Source organism: Sciurus carolinensis, chromosome X (assembly GCF_902686445.1).
Source record: "Sciurus carolinensis chromosome X, mSciCar1.2, whole genome shotgun sequence".
NCBI lineage: Eukaryota > Metazoa > Chordata > Mammalia > Rodentia > Sciuridae > Sciurus > Sciurus carolinensis.
The window spans coordinates 66,634,024-66,650,347 of NC_062232.1; the positions used below are offsets into that span (position 1 = coordinate 66,634,024).

General features: G+C 34.9%; 1 protein-coding gene across 2 annotated transcripts in view; it reads right to left on the reverse strand.

Moving 5' to 3' along the window:
* Chm (CHM Rab escort protein) overlaps positions 1-16,120 on the reverse strand; it is a 166,703-nt gene extending 150,583 nt beyond the window's left edge. Inside the window, exon 1 of one of the 2 annotated variants that reach the window (XM_047536712.1) lies at positions 16,058-16,120. In XM_047536712.1, coding sequence (XP_047392668.1) covers positions 16,058-16,106 — 49 coding nt within the window. In that variant the 5' untranslated portion in view covers positions 16,107-16,120. Of the gene's footprint in view, positions 1-15,684; positions 15,731-16,057 lie in introns of those variants that run through there. The other variant, XM_047536711.1, reaches the window with a different exon arrangement.
* Positions 16,121-16,324: the final 204 nt, after the last annotated feature.

Consider the following 16,324-nt stretch of genomic DNA (forward strand, 5'->3'; position numbering starts at 1 on the left):
AAATGAGTTTCAAGTCAGGTTCAATAGTTTTGCTGATTCCCATCCTGAATTTTAAATTCAAAGCTTATATCTTAAGTCTACATCTTAGTAGCTGCCTTATTAAAAAGAAAAATAAAATTGCCAGGAAAGTAAACTTGGGAACCACCAAGAATAAAGAAAAGCATTGTTTTTATTTTTTTTCTTTTTTTTTTTTTTATTATTGTACACAAATGGGATACATGTTGTTTCTCTGTTTGTACATGGCGTAAAGGCATACCATTTGTGTAATCATAAATTTACATAGGGTAATGTTTGATTCATTCTGTTATTTTTTTCCCTTCCCCCCACCCCTCCCACCCCAAAGCATTGTTTTTAAATTAACAATCATTTCAATTCACTTTGACACCTCACAAAATATCAAACATATTAATAAATGTAGTAACTTTAAAATTCATGAATTTTTTAGTTTTAGAAAAATGTACTATCAATAAATATTAATATTAATGTAGAATTTGTTACTTTTTAAAAATTCAATATAACATAAGCTCTTAGGAATAAGAATATTGTTTCAGTATTCTAAGTACTAAGTCAGGAGGACTGGCTTCTCGTTTTCAGGTTTATACTAAATAGCTGTGACATCAGGAAAGTAACATACTGTGTTAGTCAGATTTGTGCTGCTCTGACCAAAACAGGTGATAAGAATAACTTAGAGGAGGGAAAATTTATTGTAGCTTGAGGTTCTACTAGTTCAGTCAAAGGTCAGCTGGCCAAGTCCATTTATTTGGGCCCAAGGTAAAGTACAACAACATGGCGGGAGTATGTGGTGGAGGAGTGCTACTCCATCATGGCAGCCAAGAAATGGGATAGGTGGAAGGGACTACAGGCAAGACAAACCCTTTCAGGGCATGCTCCCAGTGACCCATGTCCTCCAGCTACACCACACCTGTCCACTGAGTCCATTCAATTAAGATGGACTGATTAAGTTCCAACTCTCACAACCTAATCATTTTACTTCCAAATACTCCTGCATTAACATAGGAGCTTTTGGGGGATGCCTCATATACAAATCATAATACTTATCCTCTCTGGAATTCAGCTTCTTTATAGATATACTTATAAGATAAAATGAGGGACTTGGCGTAAGTAACCCAAAAGATTATTATAGGTTCTGAAAGGTGAATATTAATATTGCATCAACAACAAATTGACCTCTATTTTTGGGCAAATGACACTAACTAAAAAATAAAATCAGGATTCTAGGAATAAAGAGTTGCTGAATCTCCCTCAAGGTCCCTCATTCTCTCATATGTGGAAAGTAGAGAGAAAAAAAGGAATTAATAAAGAACCTGGAAAATAGAAGGGAGATCAGTAGAATAGAGGCAGGGGGCCAAGGGAGAAGGACGAAGGAAGGGGAAGGGGAAGAACTGGGGGATGAAGTTACCAAATTATGCTATATGCACATATGAATATAATACAATGCATCCCACTATTACATATAACTATAACCTATCAATTAAAAATAAATAAATAAATAAATAAATAGAAGGAAGTTGAACAGAGTAGAGGAAGGGGATCACAGGAAAAAAGGAGAGGAGGGAAAGAGAAAGTGCTGGGGATAGAAATGGAGAAAAGTATGTTATATGCATTTATGAATATATCAATATGAACTCTACTATTATGTATAAGACACAAATAAAAACACTTTAAATTATTTTTATTGGTTCTTTTTAGTTATACATGATGATAGGGTTCATTCTGACACAATTATAAAAGCATGGAATACAGTTTGTTCTAATTTAGTCCTCAGTCCTTTGCCTTTTCCTCCCCTCCTACCTCCCCCAGTCATCTTCCCTCTAATTTCTGGTATGTACTTATATTTTTTATTAGTATAGTCTGGATATACATGAAAAACACTTTTGAAAAGCAAACAGTGCAACCAGAATACCAAATCCACACACCTAAGGACCACATCTACAACACAACTAGGTGATAAAATATCATAATGAACCCCAAAATACAAACCACCAATAACTATAAGGCCCACATTGTATCAGAAAGCGAGCAAAAGGAAATGAAGACAAATTTTTGATAGCCTTGAGAGCCAGAAAATCTCCAAAATTGTTATCAGGTACTCACTGGAATGTTAAAAGACTGCATGAGCCAGGCCTGGTGGCAAATACCTGTAATCCCAGCAGCTAGGAAGGCTGAGGCAGGAGGATGGTGATTTCAAAGCCAGCCTCAGCAAAAGCAAGGCACTAAGCAACTCAGTGAGGCCCTGTCTCTAAATAAAATACAAAATAGGGCTGGGGATGTGGCTCGGTGGTCAAATGCCCCTGAGTTCAATTTCCAGTACCAAAAAAAAAAAAAAAAAGCATAGGGAAAGCTCATTTCACTTAAAAATAAGCAACACAAAAAGATTTTGCTCAAATTCCATTCAAGGTACTATAAGAGAAAAGGGAATACAGAGCAAGATAACATTCCACAGACAATGAAAGAATGCCAGAAAGATATCCTCACAAATTGGATGAAAACTTTTAATGTAATTGTGGTAATATGAACTAAAAGAAATTAAGAAAATGGCAGCAGCTCTGACAGAACATCATAAATCACAATTAGAAAAGCTCAAAAGTGAGGTGATTAGAGACCATCCATTTGAAAAAGAATGAAATGGGTTAAGAAATTGCTTTTATAAAATGAATTCAGTAATGAAAACTAAGCTACAGACTCCAAAAGAGCAAAGAAACAATAAAAAAATGGACATGAATGAAGGGCAGGTGATGGAGGTACTGTGATTATGCTTAAAACAGAGAGACTTTATCTTCTGGATAGATGTTGAAATATTTACAGACAGGATGACAACTGGAATTCTTCAAAATAATCCAGGGTGGGAAATGAGAGAGAAGGTAAAGAATATACAGAAGAGTAGCTATAAACTGATAACTGCTGAAAATACAAGATTGGTGCATGGGAGATTATCTTACTATATTTTTTTATGTTTGAAATTTTCCATAATAAGAACCACTCTGGAAAGTAGCATGGAGATTCCTCAAAAAACTAGATATGGGGGCTGGGTTGTAGCTCAATGGTAGAGCACCTACCTAGCATGTAATGAAGCAGTATGTTCGAGCCTCAGTATCATATAAAAATAAACAAATGAAATAAAGGTATTGTGGCAAAAAAATATTAAAACAAAAAACCAGAAATGGAACAACCATTTGACCCAGTTATCCCACTCCTCAGTATATATATCCAAAGGATTTAAAATAAGCATATTACACTGACACAGTCATATCAATATTTATAGCAGCACAATTCACAATAGCTTAGCTATGGAGCCAACCTAGGGGTCCTTCAACACATGAATGGATAAGGAATGGAATGTTACTCAGCCATAAAGAATAATGACTTTCTGGCATTTGCCAGTAAATGGATGGAACAGGGTACTATCATGCTAAGTAAAATAAGCCAATCCCAATAAACCAAAGGCCCAATCTTTTCTCTCTTTTCTCTGATAAGTGGATGCTGATATATAATGGGGGGCAAGGAGGTAAGGGAAGATTGGAGGAACTTCGGATTGGGCACAGGGAATGAAGAGAGGGGAGGAGGCAGGGGAGTGGGAAAGATGGTGGAATGAGATGGACATCATCACCCTTTATACATGTATGATTGCACAAATGGTGTGATTCTACATCCTGTACAACCACGGAAGCTGAAAGTTGTACTCCATTTGTGTACAATGAATCAAAATGCATTCTGCTGCCATGTATAACTAAATAGAACAAATTTTTTAAAAAGTTTATACTCATGAGTTAAAATACCCACATCTGAACCTACTCAGCCTTTTCTTATTAAATTTAAAGAACATATTTTAGAAGTACATTTTCATGTTTTCAAAACCTTAAAATCAATAAAATAAAAATAAACAAGAAAGTCTAACTTCAATGGGAACCTATCTTATGAAGTAGATCAATGAAGATTCTAGCTAAGCTCCTAAGAAAAGCAGAACTGTCAACCTGACAGGGGTCTGATTTCAAAAGGGTGTTTATATATTTATTTATATTGAAAAGGAATCAAATGCTGTGGTTTCACCTTTTAGCTTTTCCAAATATGATTTTTATTCACCTTAATAAAGATATACTTCAAAAGTTAAAAAAAAATACTGATACAAGGGTTAGCAATTAATGTTAAAATAATTATATGAATGGCTGGCATCAAATTGAACATTTGTACAGTAACAAATTTACAATTTACAGATTATTTTCAATACTGGGGGGGGAGATATCCATACCATAGAAGTACTAGACTGTCACCATTCCATTCTAGGGTCAATCTTAACAACACTCATGGTGGATCAACAAGATGTACATTTCTTCTGGTACGCTCCAACATGATATTCATACCCCCTGAGATACAGTCTAACCAAAAGTGTTAACCTTTAGATATAACTTCCAGTTTAGAGGGAAAACACAAGACAGAGGAATAAGGTAAATGATACTACAAGGAAGACAGCATCCAAGTACCAAATATAGGACACTCTGTAAGACCACTGACCTGCTATTCTTAAACATTTATCACGTTTAAAAGAAAGGATGGACAACCTTAGACTAAAACATTTTACAGGACAATAATTAAGAAGCAATGCAAAATGCTGAATTGAACTCCATTGTATATACCATTTAAAAAGGGTATGAGGGTGGTGCTGAAGAAAATTAAACATGGTCTCTGTGATAGATGAGAAAAAATTGTACTGGAATGAACCATAAGACAAGGATTATTAACTGAATAACTTGCATAGTTGCATGCATGGTATTCTCTTATTTAAGCAGAAATATGTATGTTCCTGACAATATATATTTCCTGTGAGAGAAGCTTAAAAAACTGAGAAATAACAGGCAAACAAATACATAAACTTTGGTAAACCAGCATAACCTAGTGAAGCTGAAGATTTGCAAGCCTAGAATACTGTATGATAACAGTGTGATCTACAGATATACATATCTAAATGTTTCCACAGAAATTTTGAAAGTACACTTCATGTGTTATTAGTCCTTTGTTATAAACTTCAGATAATTTCACTCTGACCTCATTTTACTTTTAGTTTGCTATTTTTAGAGTACATGCTATAATGTTTTACACATTCAGATGTTTCCTTTTTTAAAATTTCTGTAGCTTCAAAGAGGGAAACTTACCATTTCCCAACAGATCTGATGACCTACTCTACTCTTCCTTCTTCATACTTCCCACTTTAATACACACAACACTGAAAAAGACACCTAGATTAGTGACAAAGAGAAAGTTCAAACGTGGATCATATAGGACAAAATAAGGTAGCTATTTCAATTTGGTGGTATAAGAATAGATTATTAGCTTAATGATGCTGGAACTGTTTGCTAATTTTTTTTAGTTGTTGATGGACCTTTATTTTTATTTTATTTTCATGTGGTGCTGAGAATCGAATCCAGTGCCTCACACATGCTAGGTGTGTGTTCTACCACTGAGCTACAACCCCAACCCTAAATTCGCTAATGTTTTATGGGGAAAAAACTCATACTCTACAATAAAATGAATCAGATGAATTAATGTTTAAATCTGAAAATTGAAATACTGAGCATGTGTGAGGCTCTGGATATGATCCCCAGTACAGGGGGAAAAAAGAAGAAAAGAACTATTGAAAAAAGAAAATAAGTTATAATATATACTTCACCTCCATCTTGGAGGGAAAGGCTTTCCATGCATATCTCCAAATGCAGAAACCATTTAAAAATCCTTAATACACTTAACAATATAAAAATTACAAGTTTTCATACTAGAAAGTATCATAGAATCAGAAAGAAAATTTGATTTTATATATATATATGCATATATATATTTGACAATAAGGACAAAAACAAAAGAGAAAACTACAATTCAACAATTGAATATACTTGATGTACATAAATTCAAAAGTCTGCAAAAACATACTAGAAACCAAATTCAACAGCACATTAAAAAGAACATTCACCACAATCAAGTAGGATTTATTCCAGAAATACAAGAATGGTTCAATATACAAAAATCAATAAATGCAATATGCCAAATTAAAAGAATAAAGCACAAAAATCATATGATCATTTCAATATATGCAGAAAAAGCATCTGATAAAAATAACATCCCTTCATGATAGAAGCTCAACAAATTAGTTATAGAAGGAATGTACCTCAAAACAATAAAAGTGATATATGACAAAAATCACAGTTAGTAGAATACTGAACAGGGAAAAATGGAAAGCTGTTCCACTAGTATTTTGAAAAGATAACTATGTCCACTTTCAACACTTCTATTTAATATATTACTGGAAGTGTCAGCTAGAGCAAATGCTCGAGGGAAAAAAATAAAGGCATCAAAATTGGAAAGGAAGAAGACAAACTGTCCTTGTGTGAAGACCATATGCTCTTATATATAACAAAACCTTTAGGCCTCCACCAAAAATCTGTTGGAAATAATAAAGGAATTCAGCAAAGTTACAAGACACAAAATCAAGACAAAAAAATCAGCAATATTTCATTATGCTAATAGTGAACTATCTGGAAAACAAATTAGGAAAAAAATTCCATTTACAACAACAACAAATCCTCAGAATAAATTTACCAAGGAGGTAAAATCTTTTTAAAAAAACTACAAAACATCAACAAAAGAAACTACATATAACAAAGAACTGAAGTCTTTAGTGTGTAACAAAGTATTATACATTGATAAGAAAAAATTAATGATCGAATGGAATATGGGTTAAAGCAATTTAAAAAGGAATGATAGGTGACCAAGACACACATTAAATATTCAGCCTCACTTATTACATTAAAATTAAATTCAAACAAGAAAATAACATTGTTTGTCTATCAAGATGACAAAATTAAAAATACAACAATCATACCCAATATTGAAAGACTATGGAAACAAGCATTCTAGTACTCAGCTAGTGAGATAATAGATTGAGGAACTTTTAAGGCAACTCATCAATATAAATCAGAAGCATTACTTAACCACCTTCAAATCTCAATCCAAAAATTGTGACTACTGATACGTTTCCTAAGGAAATAATATGTACAAAACAATAGATACATCAGTAGTTTGCACAAGTGATAAAATGCAAAGCTTAAATTTCCAACAAAAGTTGATCATTCAAATAAATGACATTATATCCATAAAAAGAATATTTAATAAGCAACTATTTTAGATGGTATTAGTAAGATTTTTGAAATGGCATAATTCCACAGAAGAAAAACGGATAAGAATTTGTCAAGGATTAGGGATAAACTAAGGAAGAAGAAGTCCATAGGTAAAAAAGTGTACCATTAAAGATCATTTTGCAGGCTGGGTTTGTGGCTCAGTAGTAGAGCACTTGCCTAGCATGTGTGAGGCACTGGGTTCAATCCTCAGCACCACATAAAATAAATAAATAAATAAATAAAATGCAGTTATTTTGTCCATCTACAACTAAAAAAATAATTTTTAAAGAACCTTTTGCATTCTGTATCTGGACTGTGGTGATAATCACATTAAATCTACACATTTGATAAAAACGCAAAGAACCAAATACATACAGGAGTACATGTAAAACTGATAAAATCTTAATAAGATCAGTGTACAAGAATTTCCTTGTTGTGACACAGTTACACAAAAATCTTACCATTGGAGAGAAACATTATATAGGGTCTTTCTACATTATTTCTTACAAATGTATGTGACTTGACCATTATTTCCAAATGGAAAGGCTCTTTTGCTTTTTGTTTTGGGAGGGTAAGTATCAAGGATTGAGCTTAGGGGCACTCAACCACTGAGCCACATGCTGAGACCTTTTTATATTTTTATTTTGTGACACTAAAATTGCTGAGGCTGGCTTTGAACTTATGATCCTCCTGTCTCAGATTCCTGAGCCACTCAGATTACAAGTGTGCCCCAACTCAGATTACAAGCCATGCCTGGCTCCAAATGAAAAGTTTTTTAAATGAGCACTGTGGAAGAACATTTGGTTGATCTGGAATGATGTTCATGACATACTGTGAAGAAAAAACAGGTTTAAAAATAGACTCTACAATAACGTATATTTTTATTTTAAAAAGTACACAAACATAAAGAAAAGGTCTGAAAGTTGATGCATATAAGTGTCAGTTATTACTCTTTAATTTTTTTAAGGACAGGGCCGTTGGAGGAAAACAGATATTACCATATATGTGCTGTCAATTAAAACATAAGTACCCATTATAAATGCTAACAGCTATTGGAAACTGTAAGAACCAAAGAACAATAAAAGAAAGTCAGGGCTGGGGATCTTGCTCTGTGGTAGAGTGCTTGCATAGCATGTGCAAGGGCTGGATTTGATCCCAAACAGATCAAATTTAAAAAAAAAAAAGAAAAAGAAAAAAACTTCCAGCAAGGTGTACAGGAACATGCCTGTAATCTCAGCAACTCAACAGGCTGAGGCAGGACCGCAGGTTAGAGGTAGCCTCAGCAATTCTGAGAGGCTCTAAACAACTTAGTGAGACCCTGTCTCAAAAAACCAAACATAAAGGGCTGGGGATGTAGTTCAGCGGTATAGTGGCCCAGGCTTCAATTCCCAGTACAAAGAAAAAGAAACTTCTTTAAAAAATGAACAATGAATTCCATACTTGACCTTAAAAACTGAATTTGCAAGTGCAGATCTCCAAAACAAACAAAAAAATGGCAAACCCTAGCATGTTCACAAAGTATTTCAGTGGGAGATTATATACCTTGGAATCAATGAAGAATTCTTACAAATTATATCTTAAAATGTTAATGTAGTCTCTGATCCCATGTATTTTCATTGATTTAGTGGCTGATTTTTTTTTCCGTTTTAAGGGTTAAACACAACCTGGGAATTCTGTTCATTTTCATTAAAAGATTTGAAAGCTGACACAGATGTTAAAATGTTTTCAAAAAAGGGTTGACATGAGGCTATTGTTCTGTCATGATTTTAATTACAACAATCTTAACACTCCAAAACGAAACGAGCAACCATAAACCTAGGGGAAACTATTCTGATCTTGATAGTGTTTTTTTTTTTTTTTTTTCAGTTAGAAGAATCCAACAAGCTCAATCTAATATCTCAGCTTTAGTCAAAGCAACTTAAGTCTTAACTGTTTTGATACAGGCCACATTTAGCTAGGCCTCAGACTCCATATTTGTAACAAGGAGATAATATAGCATTAACCACCAACAGAATTACTGTGAGACTCAAAAGGGACAATGCAAAGTATATGAGAACACTATTAAGAAAATAAGTATGTTAGTACCTTTCTAAACGTGATAAAACCCAAATAAGTCAGTAGTACAACATTTCCAACTTAAAGCTCTTGGTAAAACCTAATACAAGATAAAACACATTAAGCATTACACTGGCCATGATCCCTTGGTCACTTCTATTTGAAAACTTTTTTTTAACAGCCTCAGTATGATAATATGCTAACCTCCATAATCATGCTCTGATTAATCAACATCTGTGATGAGTTATTGTCTTCTTTTTACACTTCCCTTTAAAGAAATTATTAGAAAAGCACATAGACCATAAAGCAACCTTTCAATAAGTATCTCTAACTTCTTGGTAACAACTAAATGTTTCCAAATTATCTCCCATCTCTCTACACAATATATCATAAACTGGGCACTGAGTGATTTTTAGTCTACTTTACATTTAAATCCATTTGCATATATAACAGGCACAGGCTAACTTTTCAGTTCAAGGTCTTCACACTAAAATGGAGTAACAGATGATTTAGCATGAGTAACAGGTCAATTATATGGAATTATAATTGTTTCTGTGCATTGGGATTTTATGTAAAACATGAGAATCTGAGGGTGAGCAGCCACATTTGATTTTAATTGCTGCAGCCTGAGTTATCCAAAACATCATGAGAACACAGGAGAAAATGAGAAAATGACAAGAGGCATGGGAGATGAAAATGATGCTGCTGAGGGAACTGGTAACAGATGTGGCTCTCTCTAAAGAACTGCCTCAAATTTATGATTCACAGAGAAGTGTAATCTGTACTGAGAGAGTCTTCTCCAGAGTTAGATAACTCCCTTTACTTTTCTAGGTATTGAGAGCAGAAAAGATATACTCTTCCATCAATAAATGCCTGGAGAAATGCTAAGCATTTTTCAGAACAGCAAAATCTGTAGGCTTTCTTTAGCTCCTTCAACATTTCTTACACCAAAAAGGAAGTGTTTCATACTATGTCCCAAATAAAATGAACACTAGTCTGTTCAAAGCAAATGATAAGTAAAAAATATAAATAAAAAAATAAGTAATGCAAGGAGATGAGTAAAAAAGAAAGGAAAGAAAATCTATGAAATACCAGGTAAGAAATCTGACTGAAATAGTGGTAATGAATACAGAAAGTTCTTTTCCACCAAGCAGCCAATGGGAAGACGAAGAAGATGAATCAGACACTTGAATACTTTCACTACTGTCCATCAAAATAATAAGTCCTTCCTGAAAAGCATCCAGGCAATAGTAATGGTACTAAAAGCACCTCGGTATGGCTTAAGGGGCAATAAAGATCAACTACATTTTCTGAGCACTAAGCATTTTATATGAATTATTTCATTCAATCCTTAACACTGCTCCGTAAAATGTATTGTATTGAAGAATAAGATAAAGCTGAAAGAGGTACATGTCTAAAATGGTACAGGATACATAGCTAGGATTCAAACTTAGTTTGTATGATTCCAGAGCCACACTGTAAGTTGCTACATTATACTGCTCATGAGATTATATGCATGCCAAAGCAAGTAAAATGTATGGTATAACATTTGTAAAACTAAATGACTTCTGATATACTATTCTCCCTCATACCATCTGTTATTCTGATATTCTATAGTCTTTGAAGTTTTTGCCCTAGTGCCCTACAAAAAAACTGTATATGAATTAAAAATCATCCTTATTATAAGTATGCTGATATTACATGCCTTTTTTGAAGCTGTAATCCATTTCATGACCAACAAGTAGGTGGGATCTTAGAATTTAAAAAAACAAAACCCTGCTCTAGACAACAGGGATACAGATATTTGGAAATATATGAGGAAGAGCATATACATCATGGGATGTTAGAACCACATACAGGCATCCTGAGAGAGGATTAAATGAGATACAAATATGGGAAATCACATATGTTAAATCTAGCACAAATTGATATTTGGCAAATATCAGTTTTCAAAGCACTTAGTACAACATTACTACTTCCCAAGGTTTAGAGAAATAAAGCTACTCAAATACCATTAAAACCATTATGGTTGTCTTAGCTTTTTCACTTCTCTAACTAAAAGATCTGACGAGAACAAATTTAGAGGAGGAAAAGTTTATTTGGGGTCTCACAGTTTCAGAGGTCTCAGTCCACAGACACCTGGCTCCATTCCTCCAGGTTTGAGTGAAACAGGACATCATGGTGGAAGAGTGTGGTGGAGGGAAGTGGCTCAAGAAGTCATATCAGGAAGCAAAGAGAAGGAGACTTCACTTGTCAGATACAAAATACATATTCCAAAGGCACTCCCCCAATGCCCATCTACTCCAGCAACACCCTACCTGCTCTCAGAAACCAATCATTGAATTCCTATCAGGGGATTAATTCACTGGTTGGGTTAAGGCTCTCATAACCAATCATTTCACCTCTAATATCTCACATATGAGCTTTTGGGGGACACCTAATATCTAAACCATAACAATGGTCAATGAATGAGCTGCCAGTCAAGGTTAACTAGTTTAACATTTCAATTGAAAAACATCAAGGAATGGAACTGCATTACATACATGAACTCTCCTGAGAAAACAGCTTATCATATCAAGAAAATGGTTTTTGATGGAAAAATTTCTTAGGTATATTAAATACTGACTTGACTTTTTTTTTTTTTTTTGCAGCGCTGGGGATTGAACTCAGGACCTTATACTTGCAAGGCAAGCACTCTACCAACTGAGTTATCTCCCCAGCCCCCTGACTTGACTTCTTAAAAGGTCTATACAGAACAGAATTTAGCTTTTCTCAAGGACACAGGGTTATGAATAAGCACATACAATGGTAACTCAAATTTCTCACTTTACAGATGAGCAAACAGATGCCCAAGGTTATGCAATTTCCCCAAAGTCATACAGCACGAAGTCATAGGATAGGAAGGTCATGTGATTACCACGTGCCAGGTTGCCACATCTATTATTGTACTATTCTGAACACTATCTTGCATGAAAATCAGGATTCAGGGGCACAGTTTCCATTGTAATTTCCCTTATGTTTGTTATTTTTGTTATGCCTTCTCTTTTTCCATAAGCTTTAGCAAAAAAGTTCTTTAAACGTACCTATATTTTTATATTCTGCAAGACAATGATAAGCCAGCTCACGCCACACACCATCTTAGAGGAAAAACTCTGTAAGATAATGTGGTATACTTTAAAAAAAAGTGATGCAGGGCTGGGGATATAACTCAGTTGGTAGAGTGCTTGCCTTGCATGCACAAGGCTTGGGTTTGAATCCCAGCACCACAAAAAAAAAAAAAAAAAAAGAAAGTGATGCAGACTAAACCTCTGTAAGGTCTTCAGAAAGGAATGATAAAATGAAAAGCCCATGTTGTCTTAAGAATGGAGGATGTGACTGTCTAGAATCTAAAAAGCTTCTAAGAAAAGTCAATAGATAAACTTCACAAGGGCAAGGCGTCAATAAATACGGGTTGAACACCCTAAACAATGAGTGCTTGTTGCTACACTAAATGAGGAAAAACCATTGTGCTATTTTGTGTAGGTCTGCATCTGCCCTTTTCTATACAGATAACAACTGTCACTTACACATCTAATAATACCCCCAAAACAGTTTTTGCAGAAATTGATAACACTATGTCTTCAAAGAGGATAGTTCTAAGATGCTGAGCATACTAGAAGTATTTCTAAAATAAGAATAAGTTCTTATTTTATAAGAATAAGTTCTTATTTTATAGGATTTCCCTATATGTGAAGCATGTCAATATTATCACATAGCTCTTATAACTTAGATCCTGACTACTCTTCAGTTTTGCTCTCTGCTAGATTAAACGGGCTCTCTCCTAGATTATACAGATAAATCACCTCCAATGAGATGTTAATATAATAAGGAGTATTTTTAATCTCCTTCTTTATTCTGTTTTTTCTATTTTATCACAGTTCAGATAATTTATCTTATTCTTCTGTCTTTGGATACTCCAGAGATATTTTCTGATTAGAAGGAAATGGGCTTAACTAAGAAAGTACATACAACATTTGATTTTTCCCATGATCTCTTAAAAATGTGATCTTAAGGAAAACTTTCACCTTGTCTTAAAGAAAATAAGAATACAAATTAGTCAAGGTTAAAGGGATTTTTAAAAATATCCTCAGATAATTCTACTCGAAGGAATTTTCTCTTGACAGTATTTTAACTAGAAGTTTAAATAGAAAAATTATCTCAGCCTACTTCTTCTTGTTTCTGATACATGTATGGTATATTTTCCTTTGTTAATAGAACTGAAATAACAATACACTACTTTCCTATGATTTACACTAATAGTACATTTAATAAAGCAAACAAAAAGCAACAAGGTTACTTTAGGAAACTATTTTAGAAAAGAAACCGTCTAAATGCATTACAAATAATTCCCATTAAAAGTAACGATAGGTGGGCTATATGGCCTACCCTGAAAGTAATGATAGGAATTATTGAAATCGTTTTACTTGGGAAATGACTTTTATCCAGTATTTCTATTTTGATGTACCTAAAAACAAAGTTTTGTACCATAGGTTTTTTTTTTTTTTCAGGTGTTGGGGATGCATCAGGGATTGAACCCAGGGGCACTCTCCCACTGAGTCATATCCGAAGTCCTTTTTTATTTTGAGGCAGGGTCTCCCTAAGTTACTTGGCCTCATTAAATTGCTGAGGCTGACTTTGAACTTTTGATCCTCTTGCCTCAGCCTCTGGAGCTTCTTGGAATACAGGGATGCACCACCATGCCTGTCCCATATCATAAATTTAAGCAATATGCTTGGGAAAAAAACAGATATGAGTTCATTACTGGGTGATATGAAAAACTTAACTTTAAAGGTTAGTTTCCCTTAAGTTGTTCTTGTACACTGAGAATTAATATTATACTCAGTAGAATGAGCCAAAATAAATCTTTTTTTCCAAATACAAAAGAAGCCGCTTGATGCAGTTTCTTGGATCACTCATAGTATCTTCCTCTCTCTACCAGAACAGACTCCAAAAGGATAGGCACGTTCCATATTTTTTCACTGTACCAGAAGGCAAAAATTTGTCAGAATTAACAGCATTTAACAATACAAATTAGCATTCAGCAATCAGAATTTGCAGCAAGAAAAAATTATCTTGATTTGAAATTTAAAAAACACCCATATTTCTAGGTAACAAAAAGCAAGAATATAGAGCTCAAGTACAGTTTTTAAAAGAACTACTGTAGAATAGATGTTGTTTTTAGTTTTATGGCAGACTAGAAAAAAAAATGAATAATCTATTGGATCTTTCCAGCCCTTATCCAACACTTCTTTATAGCAGATACAGCCAGGTGATCTGGAGCCACGTAGTTATTTTTTGGCTGGAAATAAACATGCCTTTGCTGTTCTGAGAACAGTTACCCAAGTACAAGTAGCATAAGAGAATTACTGGTTGGGCAACACCTTAAAAGCTACCTAATGTGTCCTCCCTACTTGCAAAAGGAGGAAGACACAGCTCTGAGAAATTAAGTGTCTGGCCCTTCCAATTCACATAGCTAATGGACAAGCAAGATCTAGAACCAAGTTTTCCCAATTATTTCTACTAATATAGGTAAACTCAGAGTCAGAATAACTGCTTCTTTTTATAGGAAAGAAAGGGCCTTTGAAAATTTACCAGTTGTGTGATCAAGTTGTATTTCCAAGCCCCTTTTTTTCCACTGTGCAAAATGTAGAGAATACTTATTCTAGTAAGACTCTTGTGAGGATTACATCTGACTTGCAATGTGTTTAGTCCAGTTATTAGGAAATATTAAGCATTTGAAAACATCTGGCTATGATTTTCACTCTGTCCTGGAAACATGGCTACTCTTACTGTTTTGGAGAACAAATTGAATTCACTAACACAATGGACAGATTTCCATCCACCAGAGGTTCTCCACATTCAGGCCTACCACATTATACTTACAGTAGAAAACCCCACCCAACAATTTCATCCCAACCAAAATTTATCCCTTATGCTATTAAGAAAAAAACACTAATTGTGAAAAATGTCTTCTGCTACATGTCTGTCTGTTTAATTTGTCAACTAGAAATTGGGGGGGGGGGGATAATGGCTCCACCCAAAACATGGAGAACAAATGATGGAAAAATAAGGGGAAAATAAGGTCACACAACTCTGGAGCTTGTTCTCAGCACATTTTAGTTGTTGGTGGATAGGTGAGTAGTAGAAAGCAAGATGCTTTCTTCCAGCATCATAAAGCACGAATAATGGCTACTTAAACAAAATATAATTCTCTAGGCTTCTCAACAAAAATATAGAAAAGAATCCGTTTCCTTTCCCTTAGTAAATATGCACACAGGTCACAACTGATCATCGTTCTTGTAAAACTGCAGATTAAGTTGTATTTGAGCTGCTCTGTACCACAGGATCATACGAATTTATGAAAACGTCTTATGAAATGGCGAGACAAAATGATGAGGAAGATCACCTTGAAATCGACAAGGAAGGAACCATGTCATGCATGAGGCATCTCCATTGATAAAATCCCGACCGTCTGTTCTCATGAAACTGCAAACCCACCTCCCTCTAAAGAAATGAACAGGAATCACCACAGCAACCAACCTCAGCAATCGGCATCGACCAGATCGACCCCTACTCAAATGGCGTTAAACACCGCGGGTCCAAGCCCCTCCCTGGAGCTTCCAAGTCCCGCGCTGATTCCAGACTACCTCACTTCCTTTTCGTCCTCCCTCTCATCCGCGACCCCCGGCATTTCTCGCCAACCCCTGTCACTGACAGAGAAGGTAGAAACAAGACAGACTTCGTACACTTTGTCTGGGGAGTACCATGGCCACACATACCCGTCCCTATTACGATCACATCAAACTCCGAAGGGAGGCTATCCGCCATCTTGACAGGAAACGTGTCATGTGACTATTGCTTGTGGAAATGAGATCAAGTTAGGTATTCCCTCGGTAGGAGGCGGAAGGGAAAGTAGTGCCTTCTGGGTATTGTAGTTCTTGGATGTAGGCTCCATGTAGACAACTACTGCATTCTATTTGAAGTGTTTACGCGAATGTTAAAAGCTCCATTCATTTTCCAGGCTGAGTGCAGTAGCTCATTTAACA